Source organism: Lonchura striata, chromosome 6 (genome assembly GCF_046129695.1).
Source record: "Lonchura striata isolate bLonStr1 chromosome 6, bLonStr1.mat, whole genome shotgun sequence".
NCBI lineage: Eukaryota > Metazoa > Chordata > Aves > Passeriformes > Estrildidae > Lonchura > Lonchura striata.
In genome coordinates this window covers 65,346,205-65,368,120 of record NC_134608.1, presented here as the reverse complement: position 1 = coordinate 65,368,120, position 21,916 = coordinate 65,346,205, and the positions used below count along the sequence as shown (strand labels likewise).

The 21,916-nt window shown below is 50.3% G+C and overlaps 1 protein-coding gene across 1 annotated transcript in view; it reads right to left on the bottom strand.

The window, feature by feature from the left end:
• The window catches only part of LOC144246356 (uncharacterized), a 387,512-nt gene that overhangs the window by 141,831 nt on the left and 223,765 nt on the right, over nucleotides 1–21,916 (bottom strand). Inside the window, 1 exon segment of the mRNA XM_077783741.1 lies at nucleotides 16,307–16,351. Coding sequence (XP_077639867.1) covers nucleotides 16,307–16,351 — 45 coding nt within the window.

Sequence of the window (21,916 nt, the reverse complement as noted above, 5' to 3'; positions counted from 1 at the left end):
AAGTGTCCTCCGGAGCTGTGCCCAGGCTGGTCTGGAGCTGGGAGCAGCCCTGCCCCAGCCAGCCCCTCTCAGCAGCAGCACCTGCCCTGCTCAGGGTGGCTCCTTCCCCCCACAGCTCCTGGCCAGCGCTGGGAGCAGCTCCAGGGCCGGCTGAGAGCTGTCCCTGGCAGGCAGCAGAGTCCCTGGCCCAGCACAGCGCCCTGGGCTGCAGGACCCTGCTCTGCAGGACAGCCCTGGGCACCCCTGGCTGCTCTGCACAGGAGATGAGCAGAGAATGCACTCACAGGGTCAGTGGGCATTGGCATGTTCCAGCTTTAGGAGATCACTGCAGGAGCTGCAGCTGCATTGTCCTGCAGCCAGAGGTTCCTGTGCCAAGGGCTGGCAGTGATTCTGCCCCGGGCACTTCTCAGCCCCTTCCCAGCCCTGACTGATTGAAGCTCTCTGTGCCTCTGTGCTGTGCCCGGGCTGGCTGCAGGCAGTGCCCCAGCCCTGCTGGGCTGGGAGAAGAGCTGCTCAGCAAGAGAAATGTGCTTTTGAAGCTCTGCTTGGTTACCAGGATCACCCTCTGTGACAGGAGCCCGGCCCAGCTCAGCAGCACAGACACAGCACAAGGACTTTAATGACCCTCTGGGGCTTTGTGCTCAGGCCTGAACATCAGGCCCTGAGAGGGAGCTGCAGAAACCTCTCCAGAACTCCAAGTCGCAATCCAGCTCCAAAGTTTCTGGGACTTTTAATGGGTCCCACTGAGGGACACGACTGAGAAAGTGTCCCCAGGCCCCAGGCAGAGCAGAGAACTGGAGGCACTGATGCCAGGTGGGGACAAAGAGAAGCCAAGTCTTGGTGCCCTGGGGCACAGCAGGGTCTGTGTCACCAAGGGCTGTGAGGAGACACCTTGTCCTGAGGCCCTGGGGCCTCCTGGACAGCCCCAGCCAGGCTGGGCACTGTCAGCCCCTGGTCCTGCCCTCAGCATCCCCCCCATGCCCACATCCCAGTGGCCTCAAGGATCTGCTGGAAGGAGTCCCTGGGGAGCCTTGGTCAGGAATGGCCCTCGGGGCTCCTTCATGCTCCCAGGGACTGCAGGTTTTTCAAAGGACTTTGGCTTTTGCTTTTGCCTTGGAGTCTCTGAGAGGTTTCTGCAATCATGGCCTCCAATTATCTGCTGTAATTAGTCCCTGGAGAGGCTTTGTCAGGAACAACACTCAGTGGGGCCCATTAATGCTTCAAGGTACTTCAGTTTTATTAAGGTACTTGGTGTTTGCCTTTTTATACAGACTCTGTGAGAGGTTTGTGCAATCATGGCCCCAATTATCTGCTTTAATGAGTCCCTTGAGAGCTTTGTTCAGGCACTCAGTAGGGCTCATTAATACTTTGAGATTCTTAGCTTTTGTAAGGTACTTTGGATTTTCCTTTCCACATTGACAGTTCTTTGTGCCATTTTGAGTCTCTGAGAGGTTTTTGTGCTATCCTGGCCTCCAGTTCCCTCCTCCAAGGACTCCATGAAGAGACTGTGGTATAGATGAACCTTTGTGGTTCCCATTAATGCTTTAGACCCCAACCACTTTGGGGTTTTCTTCTGACTTTGACTCTGGGAAAAGTTTTTGCAATCTCCTCTCAGGCCCTGAGGTTCCAGGGCTCAGCTCCAAATGCACCACGGGGCTCATTAGGATCAAGCAAGTCCTGACAAACCATGGGTCTGCCTCAATTTCTCTCTGCTCTCGTGCAGCTTGTCATTAAGTTTCTGTAGTGATTTTGGGTCATCATTTTGAGATTTCTCGGCCAATGCTTCAATAGTGTGGTGGCTAATTACCAGTGCACTCACTAGAATATACTTACTATTTCCTGCTGTGACATAGGATTAGGAGAAAGGCGAAGTAGTCAAAAAATATTAAAAGGGTATAAATAAATTGTATTAACAATAACTAAAGAAAGAGTAATAAGAATTAGAACAAAACTTTCAGAACACTTCCTCTCTCCATACAACCTGACAATGTAAAGAGACAAAACCCAAAATTTTCAGTCAGTTTACCACCTCTAAAATAGTCTTTCTTCACTTCACTTAGGGAGAGAAGTTCCTCTTGTTAATGTTATGAAGACTTCTCCACAAGAAAACTGTTATCTCATGGCTTTTCATTTCCGTGAATAACAGCTGACTGGAAAAATCTGCAGTCATGAAGTCCCTCCCATTTTTTCACAGCTTTTCCCACAGTTGTGTTTATGGGCCATGTCAGCTTATGGGGTATTAGTATAAACATGAGCTGTTTAAGAGCAAAGGTTCTCTTCATCTATTTCTGAAATCATCATCTCTGGGAACAGAGATCTTCTCTCCCTGAGGACACAGGGTCTCATCACTCTGCTCTCTTTCTCTGTTCAAACTTCTCATGGGATCACAGCTACTTCAACATTTGCTTACTTTAGCATGGAGGCCTTTGCTGAAACAAGTCATCTCCCCATACTTTTCAATGCATTATAGGGAAAAAGAGAGTCTGATGTATCCATGATATCCTTCTCCATAGCTTTAGCAGAGGATTTCAGCCCCAAGATCAAGGCATCTCCTCATCCCTCCCATCTGGGACTCAACTTCCTCTTCACTGACCTCAGTGTCTTCATGTTGCTCCTCTGTGTGCCTGCCCTGTGTCCTTTTCTCTCACTGGAGGGAGGATGGCAGCACTGGCAGAGTCAATATCTCCCGGGGCTGCAGATGGTTCCGTGAGCCCGGCCGGGTTCGGTAGCCAATTCTTGTTTTGGCCATGGTCCCTGGACATGAAGACCAGTTCTTTTCTATAGGAATGAAGGAACAGAGCCCCACTGCTTTTGGGGCAAATGAGAAGTGACCACAAGCGGCAAAGGCCAGCCAGAGCTTACAGATTTTGTTCTTAGAGATACCCTTGAATATAGGAAAGATTTTAGGCAGAGTGTCAGTTTTGGCAATGGGCATCTGAAAAGACGGATGGTTCTTTTCCATACAAAGGAAACAAAGGAGCCCCAGTGCACCAGGAGTTGATGAGGGGCAGCCCTTGACATCCCAGCATCAGCCAGACGTGTCAGATGGCCACTGGAAGGCCAAGCCAGCCAGACCTGTTCCATGTTCCCTCGGTTCCATGTGGCCCCACAGTGTCCCAATGGTCCCTTGCTTCCAGGAGGCCCTGAGGTGTCACAATGCCCCCTTGGTGACACGAGGCCCTGAAGGGTCAGAATGGTCTCCATGGTTCCATCAGGCCCCACAGAGTCATAATGGTCTCTGGGTCCATGAAGCCCCGCGGTGTCACCAGGGCCCCTTGGCTCCATGGGCTCCAGTGGTGCCACAATGATCCCCTTGGCTCCATGAGGTGCCCACAGTGTCACAGTGATCTCCATGGGAAGGAAAGAACCGAGCCCCAGTGTGGCAGGGGCAGCCACCAGAGACCAAAGCCATCCAGACTTGATGGTACTGGCAGATTTTGCCTGGCAGCAACCCTTGGATATAGGGAATTTTAGAGGTGGGATCCCAGTTTCAGATATGGACACCTGGAGGACAGTTTTTTCCATAGGAAGGAAAGCACAGAGCCCGAGTGTTTCAAAGGCAGAAGAAGAAAGGGGTGGCTCCTGGGAGGCTCAGCCAAACAGACCTGTTCTTCCTGGCATCATTTGTCATGGAGGAATCCTTGGATAGATGGAATTTGGGAGGAGGAATCTCAATTTTGACAACAGTTACCTTGAGATAAAGGACAGTTATTTCCACTGGAGGGAAAGCACCAAGCCCCAGTGTTTCTAAAGCAGATGAGAGGCAGCTCCCAGGAGGCCAAGGGCAGCCAGACCTGTCTGTCCTGGCAGCTTTCACTTGGGAGCAATCCTTGGATGTACAGAGTTTTGGAGGAGGAATCCCAATTTTGGCCATGGCCCATGGAGGAGAAGGAGAGTTCTCTCCCATAGGAAGGAAAGCCCAGAGCCCCAGGGCTTCAGGGCAGGTGAGAAGCAGCCCTGGACATGCCAAGGTGGCCAGGTGGTCCCCAGGAGGCCCAGCCAGCCAGACCTGGTCTGTGTTCCCTTGGTTTCGTGGCGATGCCTTGAGAAGCTGCCTAGAACCGAGCTAGGCAGTGTTAAAGGAATAAAGCAGGTATTTATTAAAAGGCCTTCAAGGGATGCACATTGGGCAGTACAAGAGCCTGGCCCTGGCTCCATCCTAGATGGAGTCCAGGTCACGAGTTTTCACTGGGGCAAACAGGGAGATTTGGTCTGGCAGGATGTGTAAAACAATCCCCTGTAATATCTACCTGTTCTCACACAGAGCACTTGGCTGCAGGGACACATTCCCATCGTTCCTGCCCAGGTTTCAGGATTCAAACACTGCTGTCCTTCCCAGGAGCTGTTCCTTCAGCTGCCTTGGGAGGCCTTTTGGCCTCTGGACCAACGCTCTGGCTCCATTATTAGCACTGCTGAATCCAAACCCTTTATCTCCACCAACAGCAGTGAATTGAGGTGGATCTCCTTTTTTCCCAATTGTTTTAAACACTGACAATGTCAATAATTGTGCTACCCTGACATGGGTTTGAATAATCCAATCTTGTTCACTATTGTTTAACTAAATTACTTTAATTTTCCCTTGATAATCAGTTCCTCCTCCCATGACATGAGCACTTTGCAAGGCCAAGCTCCAGTGAGCAGTTACTAAACCAAAGTGTCCTGGAGGAATCTGGATTCCTGTTCCTGTATTGTTAACTCTCCTTTGCTTCTGAATTATCCTAATTCCAGTGGATGAAGGTCCAGCCCTGCAGCCTCTGGGCTGGCCCTGCCAGGGCCATCACACCCAGAACAATTTCCCAGGCAGTCCCAGTCTCACTGCCCAGGGCTGTATTTGCACATTGGGAGCAGCCGTGCACAGCCAGGGGGTTCCCATTTCCCCCGGGGCCATTGTTAAGGGCATGGAGCACATCTGGAGATGGGTTCTCCATGGGCACAGGTTCCCAGCTCCTCATTCTTTAACTGCTCTTTTAACAACCCCTTCTCCGCCTCCTCCTCCTCATCCTCCTCCTCCTCCTCATCCTCATCTTCCTACTTCTCATCCCCATCCTCGTCCTCATCCTCCTCCTCATCCTGCTCCTCCTCCTCCTCCTCTTCCCCCTCCTCCTCCTCTTCCTCCTCCTACTGGTCTTCCTCGTCCTCCTTGTCCTGTTCCTCCTCCTCCTCCTCCTCCTCCTCGTCCTCATCCTCCTTGTCCTCCTTGTCATCCTAGTCTTCCCCCTCCTTCTTCTCCTCCTTGTCCTGATCATCCTTATCCTCCTTCTCCTCATCATCCTCCTCCACATCCTCATTCTCATCCTCTTCCTCCTCCTATTCCTCCTCCTATTCCTCCTCCTCCTTCTCGTCTTCCTCATCCTCCTCCTCCTTGTCCTCCTTGTCCTCCTGGTCCTCCTTGTCCTCCTCATCCTTGTCCTTTTCGTCATCCTCATCCTCCTCCTCCTTATCCTCCTCATCTATATCCTCCTCCTCCTCCTCATCGTACTCCTCCTCATCCTCATTCTCCTCCTTCTCCTCCTCCTCATCTTCCTCCTCCTCCTCCTCATCCTCCACATCCTGCTCGTCCTCATCCTCCTCGTCCTTCTCCTCCTGGTCCTCCTCATCCTTGTCCTCCTCCTCCTCCTTTTCTTTATTCTCCTCCTTGTCCTCCTCCTGTTCATCTTCCTTCTCCTCCGCATCCTCCTTCTCCTCGTCCTCATGCTCCTCCTCTTGCTTCTTCTCCTCCTCCTCCTCGTTCTTCTCCTCATCATCATCATCATCCTTGTCCTCGTTCTCTCTCTTCCTCCTCCTATTCCTCCTCCTCATCTTCCACCTCCTCTTCGTCCTCCTCGTTGCGTCCACCTCTTCCTCTTCCTCCTCCTCCTCTGAGTGTGGTTCTCATGATTCAATGACTCTAGGATTCCAGGAACCTGGAACACTGGGATTCCATGGCTCTGTGACCCCATGGATGGATTCAGGATTGTCTCCAAGGCCACAAGGGAACGTTGGTGCCAGCGGGAGGGGCTGCAGTGCAGGGGCACCAACAGCTGAGAGGCGACTGCAGCTGCTGCTGCTGCTGCTGCTGCTGCTGCTGCTGCTGCTGCAGCTGCTGCTGCTGCTGCTTGTGGGGGTGCTGCTGGCAGGGTCAGGGCCCTGGTGTGGCTGAGCGTTGCCATCTCAGCCTGTGAGCTCCTGGGAGCTCAGGACAGAGCCAGGACTGACCCAGGTTGGCACTGCACTTGAGGACTGTTGCTGTAGGACACGTGAAAGCACGACGCGAGCCACTTGCTGTTTGCAAGGTAAAAAAAGAACGTTTATTATCTGACTCTGTCTTTTATACCTTCCCAAGGTGACATTGGATTGGAGAGTGAATGGGCTACTTCTCCAAAGACATTGGACAAACTACTAGTACATCAAGTGTTCTCCACCCCCATAAAAGAATGTAAACAATATGTTGTTTACAGAAATGGTGTGGGAAAGTTCTCTAAAGGAATGTAAACTCAGAAGGCTTTAGAAAGACTTAAGAATCAGGGTGACAGAGGACAGACACAGAGAATGGAAAGTGCCCACAGAGTGGTTCAGAGCAGGTCTGTGGGAAGGAGGAGGGAGGGAGGATGAATCCCCTGCCCAAGGCTGCCAAGGGAAGGCTTTGGGAGGGAAAGGAAGCCTTGACCTGACACTAAGTCCTTCAAGGGCTCATTTGCCCACGCTGAGCAGGATTTCATCGGGCTTTATCTCACGACAGTAGCAGGGTCAGAAGTGGTGGGAGGAGCTGAAAAGCAGGGCTGTGTATTCCCTCCTGCAGCCCATCTGGGAACATCTGGGCAAGGTCTCCATTGTCTGCCTGCAGCCAGCTTGGGGGGCCCTTCCTCTCCTCCTCCTGCTTGGGGGACTGGGCTTGGTTTCTTCTGCGATCTGCAATGCTGAGCTCCTCTCTCCTCAAACCCAGCTGCTCAGGTTTGTGTCCCTGTGTCTCGCACCTTCCTCCTCTTCCTCCTCACCACGTGCTCATGGAGCCTCTTTGGGCAGCTGGACTGTAACTGGCAATAGCAGGCGAGCCCTGAGGAGCACCTCTGGCCTCCAGCCTTTCTTCAGGGCTGGCCAGAGCCTTCCTAAACTGAACATTGAATCTGAAACCCATAGCAGTTTGGGAAGAAATATTACTTTCTTCGCTAGTATCAATATATTTTCCTACCCCCTTCAGGTAAGAAAGGATTTCACTCCTGAGCTGCATTAATGGATGCTGTAATTCCCAGTGCTCCCTTCAAACTTCCAGGGATTGGAGGGTGCACTGCAGGCTGTGAAGAAGCACTTCCCAGGCATGGCCGAGGTTGTACATCTATTCAAACAAAGGGGAACTGGAGAGGGTTCTTTCAAAGTGTGACTCCTCCCTATTCCATCAGCAATAGTCTCACAGGATTTATGGGTCAGGAACATGTACAACACATGGCAGGGAAGCTGGGCAAGCAGTGAGTGCTGTACCAGCAGGGCCAGAACAGAGCAAGAGCCAGCGCCAAACAGGCTGAGGCAGCCAGGCCAATCCCATCTTTCCAGGGCTCTGGGCTGAACACACAGCTTCAATAACGTCAGGTGCGCTCCCCACAGAGCCTTCTGCAGAGCTCTGGGTGAGGACTGCCAGCTTTCCTCTTTATTTCATATCAGAAAGGGAAATTTTTCTCTTGTTTTGCCCATTTTACCTATGCAGATGTGATGGGAGGCCATCTCTCTGTTTGTGTAGGTGTTGAACCTGGGAAAGACAGTCTGTAGTGTCAGCTGGATACCTGAGGGCTGTCACATAAGCTGTAAGGGTGAGCTGTCAATTTAAATCATTATAAGGGATGTAGTATGTTCCAATCCTTCTTAACATTAAAATTCAGTGCCACCTGTGGCTCCAGTGGGATGTGGATCAGGCATGTGTCTTTACCAAAAATGTAATGGTTATTATAATACTTTTCAATTGGGACTGGGCTCAAAAGCAGGGGGGTCTTGGTGTGAAATTAGTATCCAGCCTAATCATTACAAGTAATTATGAATTTTATTGAATAAATGCACATGCACAAATGTGCCAGCAGCTAGTCTCTGTGATGAGTAGGTTTGAGGCATTTTTTCATTTAGTCTGTAGTGTGACCTTCAGTGCCTGCAGACTTACATATTAAATTTCTCTCTTGGTCACCACTTGATGATTATCGTCACTAGAATTAAATTCTTAGTGTAGTGAGGAGGTGGGAAATAGATAAGAAAGTCTGTTGGGTTTGCATGGGCAGGTTTTGGTAGGTGAAGTAATGGTTTCTGTAAGAAGCTGTTGGAAGCTCCCCCATGCCCACAGAGCAAATGCCAGCCGGCTCCAGGAGAGGCCCACTGGCCTGGGCCGGGCCCGTCAGGGATGTGCTGATGCCTCTGTTATTGCTGTGAATATGTAAACTCACTGAAGAAGGGAAAAGCAATTGCAGCAAAGGAATTGTGTCCAGAAAGGAGCGAGGATGTGTGAGAGGAGCAGCCCTGCAGACAGCCAGGTCCCTGCAGGAGGGGCAGGAGGTGCTCCAGGCACGGGGATGCTGAGATTGCCCTGCAGCCCTGGGGCAGCCCTGGGGAGGCAGCTGAGCCCTGAGCACAGGGAGGGCACGGGGATGCTGAGATTGCCCTGCAGCCCTGCAGGAGCACATGCCCCAGCAGGAGGATGCCTGAGAGGCGACTGTGAGCCCGTGGGAGGCCTGTGCTGGAACAGATTGCTGGCAGGGACCTGCAGACCTGTGGAGAGAGGAGCCCACCCCAGAGGAGGTTTCCTGGTTGGACGTGTGATCCTGGGAGGACCCAAGCTGGAGCAGGCTGTCCTTGAAGGACTGCGCTTGTAGAAGAGTGATCCTCGTTGGAACAGTTTGGGAAGAACTTGTCAGGAAAATTAATCCACAAACACCAGAGGTTTATGTCATAGCCACAAGCCCCCAGCTGGGTAAAAATTAGCACTGACCCCATGATTCACAGAAGGCTGATAACCTCTTTATTATCTTATATATCATTATTAAGAAACCCATTGCTTTTATATACAGTTATAATACACCTGGACCTAATTGGTCCACTAATCCAATCACCACCACCATTGGCTAATTAAAAAAACACCCTTTGGCAAACAAATCTCCATAACACATTCCACATGTTCACAACAGCAGGTGCAGCAAGTGAAGATAAGAATTGTTTCTCATTCTTTTCTCTGTTCTTCTCACAGCCTGCCCCCAGGACAATGCCTGGGAAAGTTGTTTCTCTCTGTGGCCATAGAGCTGCCTGCCACAGGTTTATGTCCTAAACAGAGACAGAGGAGTTCTTTTATTTTATTCAAATAAAGGGAGAGGCCATGGGGCATTCCCTTGAAGTCTTTCCAATTTTTGGAGGACGTAGCCTCGTTTTTATCCTAATTTCCCTTCTGTCTTTCCACACTGGATGAGGTACTTAAGCGGTCCTGATATGCCTGATACCAAAGATTCCCCTCTAATGTACGTCACTCACTTTTAGATTTTAATTTTCATGGAATCTATGTTTTTTCCCCATTGTTTATTTCATCTTTCAATATCCAATTTCATTTATCAGTAAACATACAGTTTGTTTGTTGTCTGAGATTGAGAGTCCAGATGTTTTCTATTGCCATCTGTGTAGCAGCTGCCTCTGGACTGTTTTCCTTATCTCCTGTGAATGAGCCCATCAATGTCTCCCCACATGGCTCAGAGATAACTCCCTCCAGAGCCATTTCTGTTTAACAGGGGATCAAGTGTTGAAGCATTTCTGAGACAGAGGTCATGATTTATGTTTGGAATGAGATTTGAGCTACTCCAGTCTGGGCCTCAGATTTGGGCCTTGTGAGGCCTTCCAGCCTCTGACACAGTTAGAAATTAAGAGTTTGTGGTACAGTTAGAAATTGTATTAAGGTGTGATGGGGAGCACTGGGCTGTCTGGGTGTGAAGTAGTAGAGGTTTATAGTGTAAGGTTTCGGCCACCTTAAGACAAAGAAAAAAATGTTAGCTTGCCAATCAGAGTGCCTTTGTAAATTGTAAACTATGTAGATGTGTATAAAAACTGCCATCTTCTCTCAAATAAGCGGAGAACGTGGCATTAATAATATTGGTTGGATGTGCATTCTGTCCGGCCAGCTTTCCCATTTTATGACATTCCTGGCTTTTATCAAGGACCCACTGTGTTACTCAGAATGACATCAGCCCATGGTGAGATGCTCCACCCAGGGGGAAGAGCTATACATTCCAACCTAGATATATCCTGGGATTTCTAGACAGAGAGGCAGCCTTCCCACAAGTTTCCAAGAGGACAAAGCTGGGGTTTTCCACTGGACCAACTACACCTTTTCTACAGGACCACTGCTCTCACAGAAACCAGCTTTGGCTGCCCTCTGGCAGAGAAGCCCTTTTGGGGCACCGGTTTCTGGGCAGGAGACGGGCACCGGTGCTGCCAGGGCTCGGGGGAACTCTGCTTGGGCGGGGACTGTGCCTCACCTGCTACTGTCAGCGCTGCCCGGGCCCCAGGGCTCAGAGCAGCATTCCTGCCCTGGCCCACACGTTCCTGGTCTGTGTCCCACGGCCGTGCTCAGGATGGCCACCGTGTGGGACGTGTCCCGAGGAGGCCGTGCCAGCTTCTGTGGAGGCCCCGTGCCCTTCCCAGCGCGGCTGCGTCGGCAGCTGCGGGGGCTCCTGCTACTCTGAGCCCGCAGAGCAGGGCAGCGTTTGCTGATGGGCTGAGCCCTTCCTAAAGATCCTGTTGGGCTGTCTGACACACCTGGGGCAAGGCATTCCTTCCACCCTGGGCCACTCTGGGGGGCTGGGGGTGGCCCCAGGGCAGGTGGCAGTGCGTGCAAGGGCCCTTTGTGACACGGTGCAGCATGGTCACCGTGGAATGGAACGGGACAGGGATTCCAAGGGCCCTTGGTGACACGGTGCAGCATGGTCACCGTGGAATGGAACGGGACAGGGATTCCAAGGGCCCTTGGTGACACGGTGCAGCATGGTCACCGTGGAATGGAACGGGACAGGGGATCCAAGGGCCCTTTGTGACACGCTGTGGCAGAGGTGTTGGCAGTGACAAGGCCATGCCACAGTGCTCGGTGCACGCGATGGGACAGGACAGGACAGAGTGGTGCTGTGAGGAGCCCTCGCACAGCCACTCGTTCCTTGCTGACCCAGAGCTTTCCCAAGGTATTACTCCTGCAGGTGAGCTCGTGGCCAGACCAAAGCACTTGGTGAGCCCTGGACTTCCTGAGGCATCTCTTCTGCAGCTGTCTTCGAGGGCAGACTGTGGCATTTGCTTTGCACCATCCTTGACAGGAGTCTACTATCCTTGTGGCTGAAGCCCCCAGGACCAGAGTGCAGGACTTGCTGTCCTGTAGCCTTGCCAAGTCTTCACTCTTGCAGGTGCCCTCAAGGCACGACTGCAGCACTTGCTGACTCGGACCTTTTCTGAGCCACCTTCTCCTACAAGTAGCCATGAATCCAGGTAGTGACATAGAGCACAGACCTGCGAGCGTGCCCAAGCTGGCCTGGGGGAAGGAGGAGAAAGAAGGCCCTGAAGCTGCCCCAGCAGAGCAGCCTGAAGAGGTGGAGCAGTTCCAGCCACCGCAGAAGGGTGAGTGGCAGAGCTGGGCCACAGGGCCGCTGCCTTCAGCCAGCTTGGCCCCATCCCATCCCATCCCATCCCATCCCATCCCATCCCATCCCATCCCATCCCATCCCATCCCATCCCATCCCATCCCATCATCTTCTGGGGCCATGCCCATGGACAGGATGGAATAGGGGCCGGGCAGACACCCCACAGCCGTGCTCCGTGCCCTGGGCCGTCGTGGGGCTGTCCCTGCCTGGGCAGCGCAGGGCTGGGCTGTGTTCTCCGGCCTCTCCCGCAGCCCCTCAGCTCGGGCTGCGCTCGCTCTTTGCCAGGTGCAGCCGTGCAGCGCACACGAGAGCAGGAACGCACCCGTGGCCGCTTCCACAGAACAGCGCAGGTACCTGCAGCCATCCCCACCTGGGCTGGGCCTGCTGGCACTGCTCAGCCCAGCAGCACGCCTGCAGCACTCCGTGGCTTCTTGCCCTTCTCCTACAGCTCGTTTGCAAATTCATCAAGAGAATTCAGCAGGAAGAGACCAGCGCCATGGGTCCTGGGCTCAGAGCATGCTCAGAGCTCCTCAGACATGAGACCAGTGCCGCCCTGCTGGATTTGCTTGTGCAGAGGGGTGTTTCCAGAGCAGAGCAAGTAGGCAGCTGTGGCCAGGCTTCAATTCCCCCATGAGTCACACGGCTTCCCAAGCCACTGCTGCTGGCCCCTGTGAGCCTTTGAGGCCATCGCAGTGCGGTGGGAAGGGAAGCATTTCTCTGGGGACCCTGGGAACACTGCTCCCTCTGGCAGCTTTCCAAGTCTCCCTGTGCCTTCTCCATGTGCCCACCATGGTGAGATACATCCACCAGTGGCTCATGGCCAATGATTCTGCTGAGCACAGGCTGGACAACGCCCTGCTGTATCTCACAGAAGTGCAGCCAAATGACGCAGTAATGACACTCCTGCGTGTGGCCCCATCCTGTGACAGCCCGGGTCACACTGGGAGCACTGGCTCCTGCCCTGGCCATGTGGCAGGGACAGAAGGACTGGGATAGAGCACCTGCTGGGGCTGGTGGCAAGGCCGTGTTCTTCCTGGCATCCCTTGCAGAAGGTACCAACTGCCTCTGGCATCTCTTTGGAGCTGAAGAACACTTGGAAGAGCAGAGGCACAAATAACTGCGGGAAATGCTCATCCACTATATCTGGGACACAGCGCTCCTGGAGGATCTTCCATATTACCACAGTTGCCTGCAAAGGACGAAGCCCCCCAATACAGCGCTCAGTGCCGAGGTGTTCATGTGACAGGGCCCAAGTGTGGCAGGGAGAGGCCCAGAGAGACACAGGGGGAGCAGCGGGCCTGGTGGCCCTGCAGCTGTCCCTAGGCCAGCTTTCAGGCCAGTGCCTGAAGCAGGGAGATGCAGTGGGGGAAGGAGGATGGAGAGCTGCTGGACAGGTGACCTTGGGGCCAGCAAAGGCCACTGGCAGAAACTCACAGCCAGGACAAAGACACCCGTTTTGTCCCCATCGGAGGTGCACGTGTGTCTTGGTTCGACAAGACAGGAGTCTGTGAAAGAGGGCAAAGCCTCCTGTGCAATGGAGAACGGCAAACCCCCCTCCCTCTGAATTACCAGGATCTTTAAATTAAAAGGCTCTCAGGCAAAGATGTGGGAATGGGAGTAACAATTCTTTACTAGTAGAAAACTAGACAACAATTTAAAAAGGCAAATGCAATCGGTACAAACAAAACCAGTGAAAAAAGTCCAGAACCTGAGGAGTCGGGGTGCCAGTAGCAGTTCTGCTGGGATAATTGCTCCCCTTGCAATGGTTGATGAATTGCAGATGCAGTGGTGATCTTTTGAAGGGTATAGTTTTCCTCTGAAGATCTGGTGGCAGTGGGGCCGGTCTTCCTCTGTGCCAGGGTTGCCTCCGAGCTCCGCCGCTGTCGCCTCAGCGCGCTCCGGCTGCTTCGCTGTGAGTGCCGCCGAAGAGAGCTGCTTCCCTGGGAATCCCGCAAAGAGAGAGAGCCAGCTGCCTCTCTCCCCAAAAGCTACCCCTTTATACAATAATAGAGTTCTTGGCTTCCCCCTCTGGGTGGGACCCCTCACAATGGGATGGTGTTACATTTACCAGCCCGGCAGTGAGTCAGTCAATAGTGTATAAAAAAACCATTGCCTCTACGGGGCAAACCATTGTCTCTGAGAGAGATAACAAAAACCTGTCCAACCGGTTTGCCTTCAACAGATGGCAAATGGAATACAAGCTTATCTTACAACCCAGGACAGTCACCCATCTGCAAGGGCCCTTTGCCAACATGGGGACAGAGGACAGCATGCATCTAATTTACACTGGAGCTGCAGCAGTTCCTGAAGGGGAGAACTCAGGCCACAGGCATAATGCTTCTTGGTTACAAATTGAACTTATCTCTAAAAGCAGAAAGCTATTTAACCCTGAGCCCATTTAACCCTTAGAGAAAAACCCAATTTTAAAAAACAACCTTTAAGCACTTGATCCCTCGGGGAAAAACCAAACTTCCAGAAAACAATCTGTAAACAGAAAAACTGTTTGCAAACTTGAGAAATAATTTGTAAACAAATCAAATCCATCTATGAACTGTCCATGAGGCAGGTGATCATTTGTAATGCTGTCTGTGGTTTCCAGTGTCCATATTTTAGGCAGCTGTATTGTACTGTTGTAGGATTTATTGTAAAACATGAGAACAGACTCAGAGGAGAGGAGGGTGTACCCTCAATCCAACCCCTTTCCCCTTTTTTCTTTGTCTAAGAAATAATAATAGGAACAGAACATGGACTTTGAATACTATTAACTTATGCAACGTTTCATCCAGGTTTACTGATAATATTTTTCTTTACCAGCCAGGTTCAGGGCGAAGAACTTGATTGGGAGATGTTTTGATCAGGGCAAGGAACTTGGTTGGGAGACATTTTCTGTATTTATATTTTATCTAGTGCAAACCATATACTTTTTTCCCTTTGTTAGAAGTTAGAAATTTTGTTATTGACTTTAATAGCTGACTTTTCACTTTTAAAATGATGACAAGTGGCAGAATGTCAGTGAAAATCTCTGCAACTGCAATTTGCTTATGATAAATCGATGTTCTATGTGTACCTCAGTGGATATTCTTTGAATCATACCAGTTTATCTTGAAGCAATGCAAGAATAATTACTAGAATATTAAGAAAAGACATGTTAATGCACATACTAGGACTTCTTTAGGACAATGATTTACTAAAATATGAATATCAATCTAATATCGATATCCAACTGAGATGGACAAAAACTCTCTACGGGTTTAAATTTAGAAAGTGTATGTTTATTGAGACAGCCAGGCAGTACCTGGGATAATTCCCTAATGCACACTGCAAAAATCACAGGTATTACAAAGCTTTTTTATTTGCAGAAGTCTTGAATACACAAAATATGAATGCATATTCATATCCCTGTAACTTCCTCTGATCCGCTTCACATGCTAATTGGCAAAAAGGCAATTAAGCATGTGTAGTTCTGTTCCCTGAAATGAGTCAGGGGTCCATTTTGGGGAGGGGTCTCCAAAATGAGGAAGTAAAATAAGTCTTCCTCGTTCTGACCTTTCTGCCTTTCTCATGCACACGTGACAAATGAGTCCTTGCCGTTTTCCTGTGCTTAATGGATTCCTAAAGTATGGGAAGTCTGCAACTGTTTTTGTGTCCCTGAAATCTGTTTATCACATTCTGTTTCACATGATAAGCACAGCTACCCAAGCATAAAGCTGGCAAGCAATGAGTTAATAGATCCTGGATATCTTATCTAAGATCCAGCTACTGTTAACTATGAACAAAGCCCATTTATCTACTTCCGATAAGTCAGCAACATCCAATTTAACTATCATCTTAACTTTCCTAAAATTCTTAATTCTTCAAAATTAATGTCTCACCGGGATTGAGGACAGGGAATGGGAATGGGGACAGGGAATGGGAATGGGGACAGGGAATGGGGAATGGGAATGGAGACAGGGACTGGGAGTGGTGACAGAGACAGGGAATGGGGACAGGGACCAGGAATGGGGACAGGGAATAGGACTGGGAATGGGGACAGGGACAGGGAATACGGTACAAGGATAAAGAATGGGGTCCGGATTGGGATGGGAGCAGGATAGGAACGGGACAGGGGGGACACGGGAACAGGCAGGGGCAAGGGGAGTATGGAAGGGGAGTAAGGAATGGGGCAGCCGCTGCAGGTGGATGAGGCGTTGGGATGGGGGAACATGGAGACAGATCCAGGGCAGGGGGTCCTTGACCAGCTGCCCAGAACCTCCACCAGGGTCTCCCAGGGCAACTGGAGCCGCTCAGCCTGGGGTGCCCAAAGCCCTGAGAAACTCCCAGGTCCCTCCCAGGAACCCCCAAGTCCTTCAAACCCATCATCCCCCACATCCCCTGCAAGACCCCCCCCTCCATGTCCCCATCCTTGTCTTAGCTCAACATCTTTATTTTTGCCTGCTTTTAAGAGTTTTGAAAGGGCAAAGAGAAATGAAAAGAAAATCCAGGCCACGGGGAGCCAGGAGGATGTGGATCCCCCCAGCTGGGTGTCTTCCCAACATGGATCAGCAGCACCACAGGTCACCAGGGCTCTGCCCACCGGGGCTCACTGGGGATCATCCAGCACGGATCCTCCCGAGGGGGATGGAGCTGGAGTAGCGCACGGAGCTCTTCCCACACTGGGGCACTCGCAGGGCTGCCCTTTGTGGTGCCTCTGCTGGTTTGGGGTCAAAGCTGAGCCATGTGATGAGCTCTTCCCACACCTGGGACACTCGTAGGGCCTGGGACATCACCAGGAGTGGGGCTGGGGTGTGCCCTGGTGCCTGGGACATCACCAGGAGTGGGGCTGGGATGTGCTCTGGTGCCTGGGACATCACCAGGAGCGGGGCTGGGATGTGCCTTGGTTCCTGGGACATCACCAGGAGCGAGGCTGGGATGTGCCCTGGTGCCTGGGACATCACCGGGACGGGGCTGGGATGTGCTCTGGTGCCTGGGACATCACCAGGAGCGGGGCTGGGATGTGCTCTGGTGCCTGGGACATCACCAGGAGCGGGGCTGGGATGTGCTCTGGTGCCTGGGACATCACCAGGAGCGGGGCTGGCTCTGATGCTCTCCGGTGCCTGGGACATGACAAGGGGCGGTGCTGGCTGCGGTTTGTTTGGTGCCTGTGCAATCCCAAGGGCAGTGTCACAGCGGGGCAGCTCTCAGTGTCCCCAGCAGGTCACAGTGTCCAGGGCAGCCCGTGCCAGCGGTCACTGCACACATGGGGCAGGCTGGGCTGGACAGGGAACGGGTCAGAAACGCTGCCCTGGGACTGGGGTCTCCCCCTGCCTCTGGGGCCCAGCCCCTGCTGGGAGCGCCTTGGGCAGGGCACAGGGCTGCTGCTGGGCCAGGGGGACAGGCTGTGCCCCCTGTCCCCTGCTGCTAGGCCAGGGGGACAGGCCGTGCCCCCTGTCCCCTGCTGCTGGGCCAGGGGACAGGCCGTGCCCCCTGTCCCCTGCTGCTGGGCCAGGGGGACAGGCCATGCCCCCTGTCCCCTGCTGCTGGGCCAGGGGTGTTATGGACAAATTCAATTGGGGAGGCTAATTATAGATAAATCAATTAACAAGAATTTATTAAGCAAGTGGTATTAAGCAAAAGAACAGCGCTGGGTGGCCAGGGAGCCTCTGCTCTGCCACGGCACACCTTCCCCCTTCACCTTTTTGTTTTTATAGTCCCTTTTTATTTCCTGTTGACGCATTTTCTCTCTATGCACTCTGCATTGGTGCAATTGGTTCCTGGGGGTATTTTGTTCTGCCCTTGGTGGTCATAGGAATGAAGGCTCCTCATCTTCCTTACAGATTGTCCTTGGCCTAAAAGTTAACTTGTATATAATTAGTTACACAGTCTTCTATGCTAATTGCATTCCCTACTCAGTTCAAATTCTTATCTCCTTTATCACTCATTTTGATGAGCAAAACAATTTTTATTTATTACAATTCCCCCTTTTTCTCTTTACCAATTTGTTCATTAAAACGCTTTAACTCTGGGTAGCTTAAGACCAGGGTTTCATCTACTTCTAAGTCCCTGGGCAATGTTTCCTACCTATCTCCAATAAGTGTTAGATGAGCTGCCTCTAATCTTCCTTTTACAATGTCTATGATTTTATTAAAAATGTAAGGTCTGAAAGTTAAACTTAGTAACAACAATATTACGGGACCTGCAATCTCCCTTATACAGAATTTCTCCTTGAGTGCCATACCCCGGAGTTTTGCACCCCTCAGGGTACCATGAGACATTTAAACATTTACCTGGATGGGTGACAGCCAAGGCGGTTGCTATGGTTTCACAGCCCCAATACCCACACAGATATTCCCCAGGGTAATGACAATATCCCCTCCCAGGATTGGAACTAGGACACCAATAGGTAGCCCGGAGTTCAGGTTTACTCCATCTCCACATAGAGTCTGCCAAGTCTTTGTTAGTAACAAAAAAAATGGGAGCTACAGTGGTGGCATTATGCTTAACAACTTTCCCTTGGTCTGTTTTGGTCAGAGTCCAATTAAATGGCTGGTGTGCATAGTCCCCTTGACCAGGCCAAGTACAACATATAACTAATATGCACAGAATTTGCCAGCAAGGGTGGAGTCCAAACCGCCCCAGGGTTTGATTATCATTATCTCCCCATTCCCAGTGTTTGTTTTGACATGTTATTGCTGGGCTCACCTTTACCCTTGGGAGATCAGTATCCTTGAGGCAGTTCTTGAAATACTTTCAATTGTCCCAGTCTGAGGGCTCTTTCCTCCACCGCTTCTTATCCCTCTGCCTCTCTCGCCGACTCGGTTGCTCTGAGCCGCGAGGCGCACCATCTTCTCGGAGCAAGGATATTCTTCAGGAGGATCCTTACTCTGTTTTTGTTGCCTCTTTTTGAATGATTCCCAGCTTTTATCCTTCACTTGTGATGAGTCACACTGAATCCCAGGTAAAGTTTTCTGGCAATTCCCTTTTATAATTTGAACAATTAGGGGAATTGGAGTGAAAAACAACAATTTTCAGGCCTAGCCCCCTTAGTAAACACCTCCCACCACTCTTGGGATTCCCTTGGTAGGGTCCCGTTCTCTTCTCCAATCCTTAGGACTGACTCTGTCAGTTCTCTTTCTAACTGATAACACCTTTACAAATACCCCAGGAGGAGTGCCTCTGTAACTATGGACCCACCACCGTTCCTGGCAAATTTTACAAATAGAGCATACAAAAGGGTAACAATTACAATCCTTATTTGCACAATATACTCTAAAATCATTAGTTATAGGATATCCATAGTCCAATATCTCACTCTACCAGCTGGTTTGTACAATTCTTACTGAGTCCATTCAGTCCATTTAAATGTGACCTTAAGGTCCCCGGGCTGGCTGGTTATTCTCCAGGGCTCTTCGGCAGCATCAGGAATGATCCCTTTATTCGGCTCGCATGTGTCCACCCCTTCTCAGCGGTTCTGACTGCAGTTTCTGTAGAGAGTAAAACAACATAGGGGGCTTCCCAGTTTGGGGTCAGTGAGGTTTCTTTCCAGGTTTTTATTAACACCTTATCACCTGGATTTATATTATGGATTGCTAGCTCTAAAGGAGGTTTTTGCACTAGTAACTCAGCTCTTCTAAGCCCTTCCCAAGCTTTCATAAGTTGCTTGACATATTGGTTAATTTGTTGATTACTCATTTCAGGGTGATCTATAGGAGAATCCATGTCATAAGGCATCCCATAAAGCATTTCAAATGGAGAAATTCCAATATCAGTTCTGGGCTGAGTTCTTATATTTAACAAGGCTAAAGGTAAACATTTTACCCAAGATAACTGTGTTTTATACATCGATTTAGTTAGTTGTTTCTTAATTTTCCCATTTACACTTTCCACTTTACCCAAGCTTTGTGGATGCCAGGGAGTATGATATTGCCACTTTGTTCCTAGCATTGTAACTACTTCTTTAATTATTTTGGAGGCAAAGTGTGGCCCTCTGTCTGAGTCTATTACTTCTGCTAGTCTGTAGCAAGGGATTATCTCTTCTAATAGTATTTTTACTACTGTTTGTGTAGTTGCCCTGGAGGTAAGGAATGTCTCTACAAAGTGAGTCAAGTGATCTATTATCACCAATAAGTGTTTATACCTTCCTACTTTAGGCAAATCAGTAAAATCGATTTGAATGTGGGAAAACGGTCTATGTGCCAATTCCCGTCCCCCCATTTCCCACACCACTCAGGATTTCTCACACCTGGGTCTACTCCTGGGTCAGGGGTCTCTTCAGCCCCTCTAGAAATCTCAGCCCTCATTCTAGAGAGACTGCAGACTGTGTAGAGAAAGTTACCAGATTAAACACCAGGAAGATGGTCTCTTTAACAGTCAGGGGAAACGGAACATTCTCTAATAGGGAGCTAAGAGATTCAGAGGAGAAGAAGGAAAGCAAAGGTTTAAAAGCCTCATCCCTTGCTACTCCTCTAACAAACTGGCTGCACAATCATGACCATGATCCATGCATTCCTGGAACAGACTTCAGCACCTTCATAAACTCCCTGCAAGCCATGACACCCAAGCCCAGCCTGATGGGTATTCTGGTCAGTGCTCTTCTACTCCAAAAACTACATATTAGGGACAATACTGGAGCTATTCCTGGATAAAAAAATAAACCTAGGGACCATAGAGGGATTAAGATCTCAAAAAACCCTAGGGACCAGAGACACATGCAAGCCTTCACCCCAAGAGACACTATGAATTCAAACAACATAACCAGTAATTGCTCCATACCAACACAAAGTAATTGGAACCAAAATATGATTACAACAGGGTTTTTTTCCACTCTCTCAAGCCACAAGTTTTGCAGAAAAATACTTGTTCTAGTTTAGAGCAAATTTTAGATAAAACCTCTGAAAGGAGCCCGCAGAAAACAAACCCCCACAGCCCATCCCCACCCACCTGGTTCGGGAAGAATTTTCTCGGACAGAAATTGAAAAGAACCTGTTTATTTAACAAACAAAACCCTTCCCAGCACTAAAAAAATGAACAACATCAGATGACAACAAAACTCTTTCACCATTCTGCAGAGATGACAAATCCAGAAAGTCTCTCCTGGGAGTGGTCGCCCGGGTCTGGGCGCTGGGGATTGCTCTGGGCACTGGGGATGGCTGCTGCAGATCACAGAGCGCAGGCTCCCGGTGCTCCTCGGTGTTTCCCAAATCCCATTCCGGAGCAGGTTGGATGGTATTCAGGAAAGGGAAAGGGAAAAGAAACAGTCCAGGGAAAGAACTGGACTGCTTAGCTAAACTAATTTAAAAAGCAAAGGCAAAAGCAAAAGCAAGCAAAAAAAAAAGCAAAGCAAAGCAAGCAAAAGCCAGCAAGCAAAGCAAAGCAAGCCAGCCAGCACTGGCCTCTACTAGACAGCAGACCATGGTGGGAGGTGAGCCAGCTGATAACAAGGCAAAACAAACCTTCACTTTCTGAGTCAGTTCTGAGAGCACAGAACAGAATATCAAACACACACAGAACACACAATTGGAGATACAAACACCATAACGTCACCCTCAGACATTCCACCCCTTATCTCCATATCTTCAACATCATGTAAAAACTCCATCAAGTAAAAACTTCCATCTTTCACTTACTCATAAACATTTCCTTTCATCTCATTTACTCAAACTTTTGACATTTACACATTTCCTTCTACTTCACTTGCTCAAACCTTTGACACTTACACATTTCCTTCTGCCTCATGTCTGTGTGTTTTCATGTACAGACACTGGCAGTAACATCCAGCAAACATTGATATTTGCACGAGTCTCACCCCACAGTCAGATCCCCCTGAGGTACACATCGTGTTGCTCCATCTCTCTGCATTATCCACCATGTACAACCTGGTCCCTGAGCAAAGACAATCCCACAAATGGGTTTGTCTGTACTCAAGGCAGAATTGATCCACACTGATTTCCCTAACAAACCTCTGACATGTGCCACTGGGACTTTATCTCCATCTACTATATTCAGGGGCTCAGACTGGGCAGGACCTGCTCGATTGGTGGAACCTCGGCTGTTAACTAACCAGGTGGCCTTTGCTAAATGCTGCTCCCAATTTTTGAAAGATCCCCCACCCAATGCTCTTAAGGTGGTTTTTAACAGTCCATTGTACCTCTCCACTTTGCCTGCAGCTGGTGCATGGTTTGGGATGTGGTACACCCACTCAATGCCATGTTCCCTAGCCCAGGTGTTGATAAGGCTGTTCTTGAAATGAGTCCCATTTGCTGACTCAATCCTCTCAGGGGTACCATGCCTCCAAAGGACCTGCTTTTCAAGGCCCAGGATGGTGT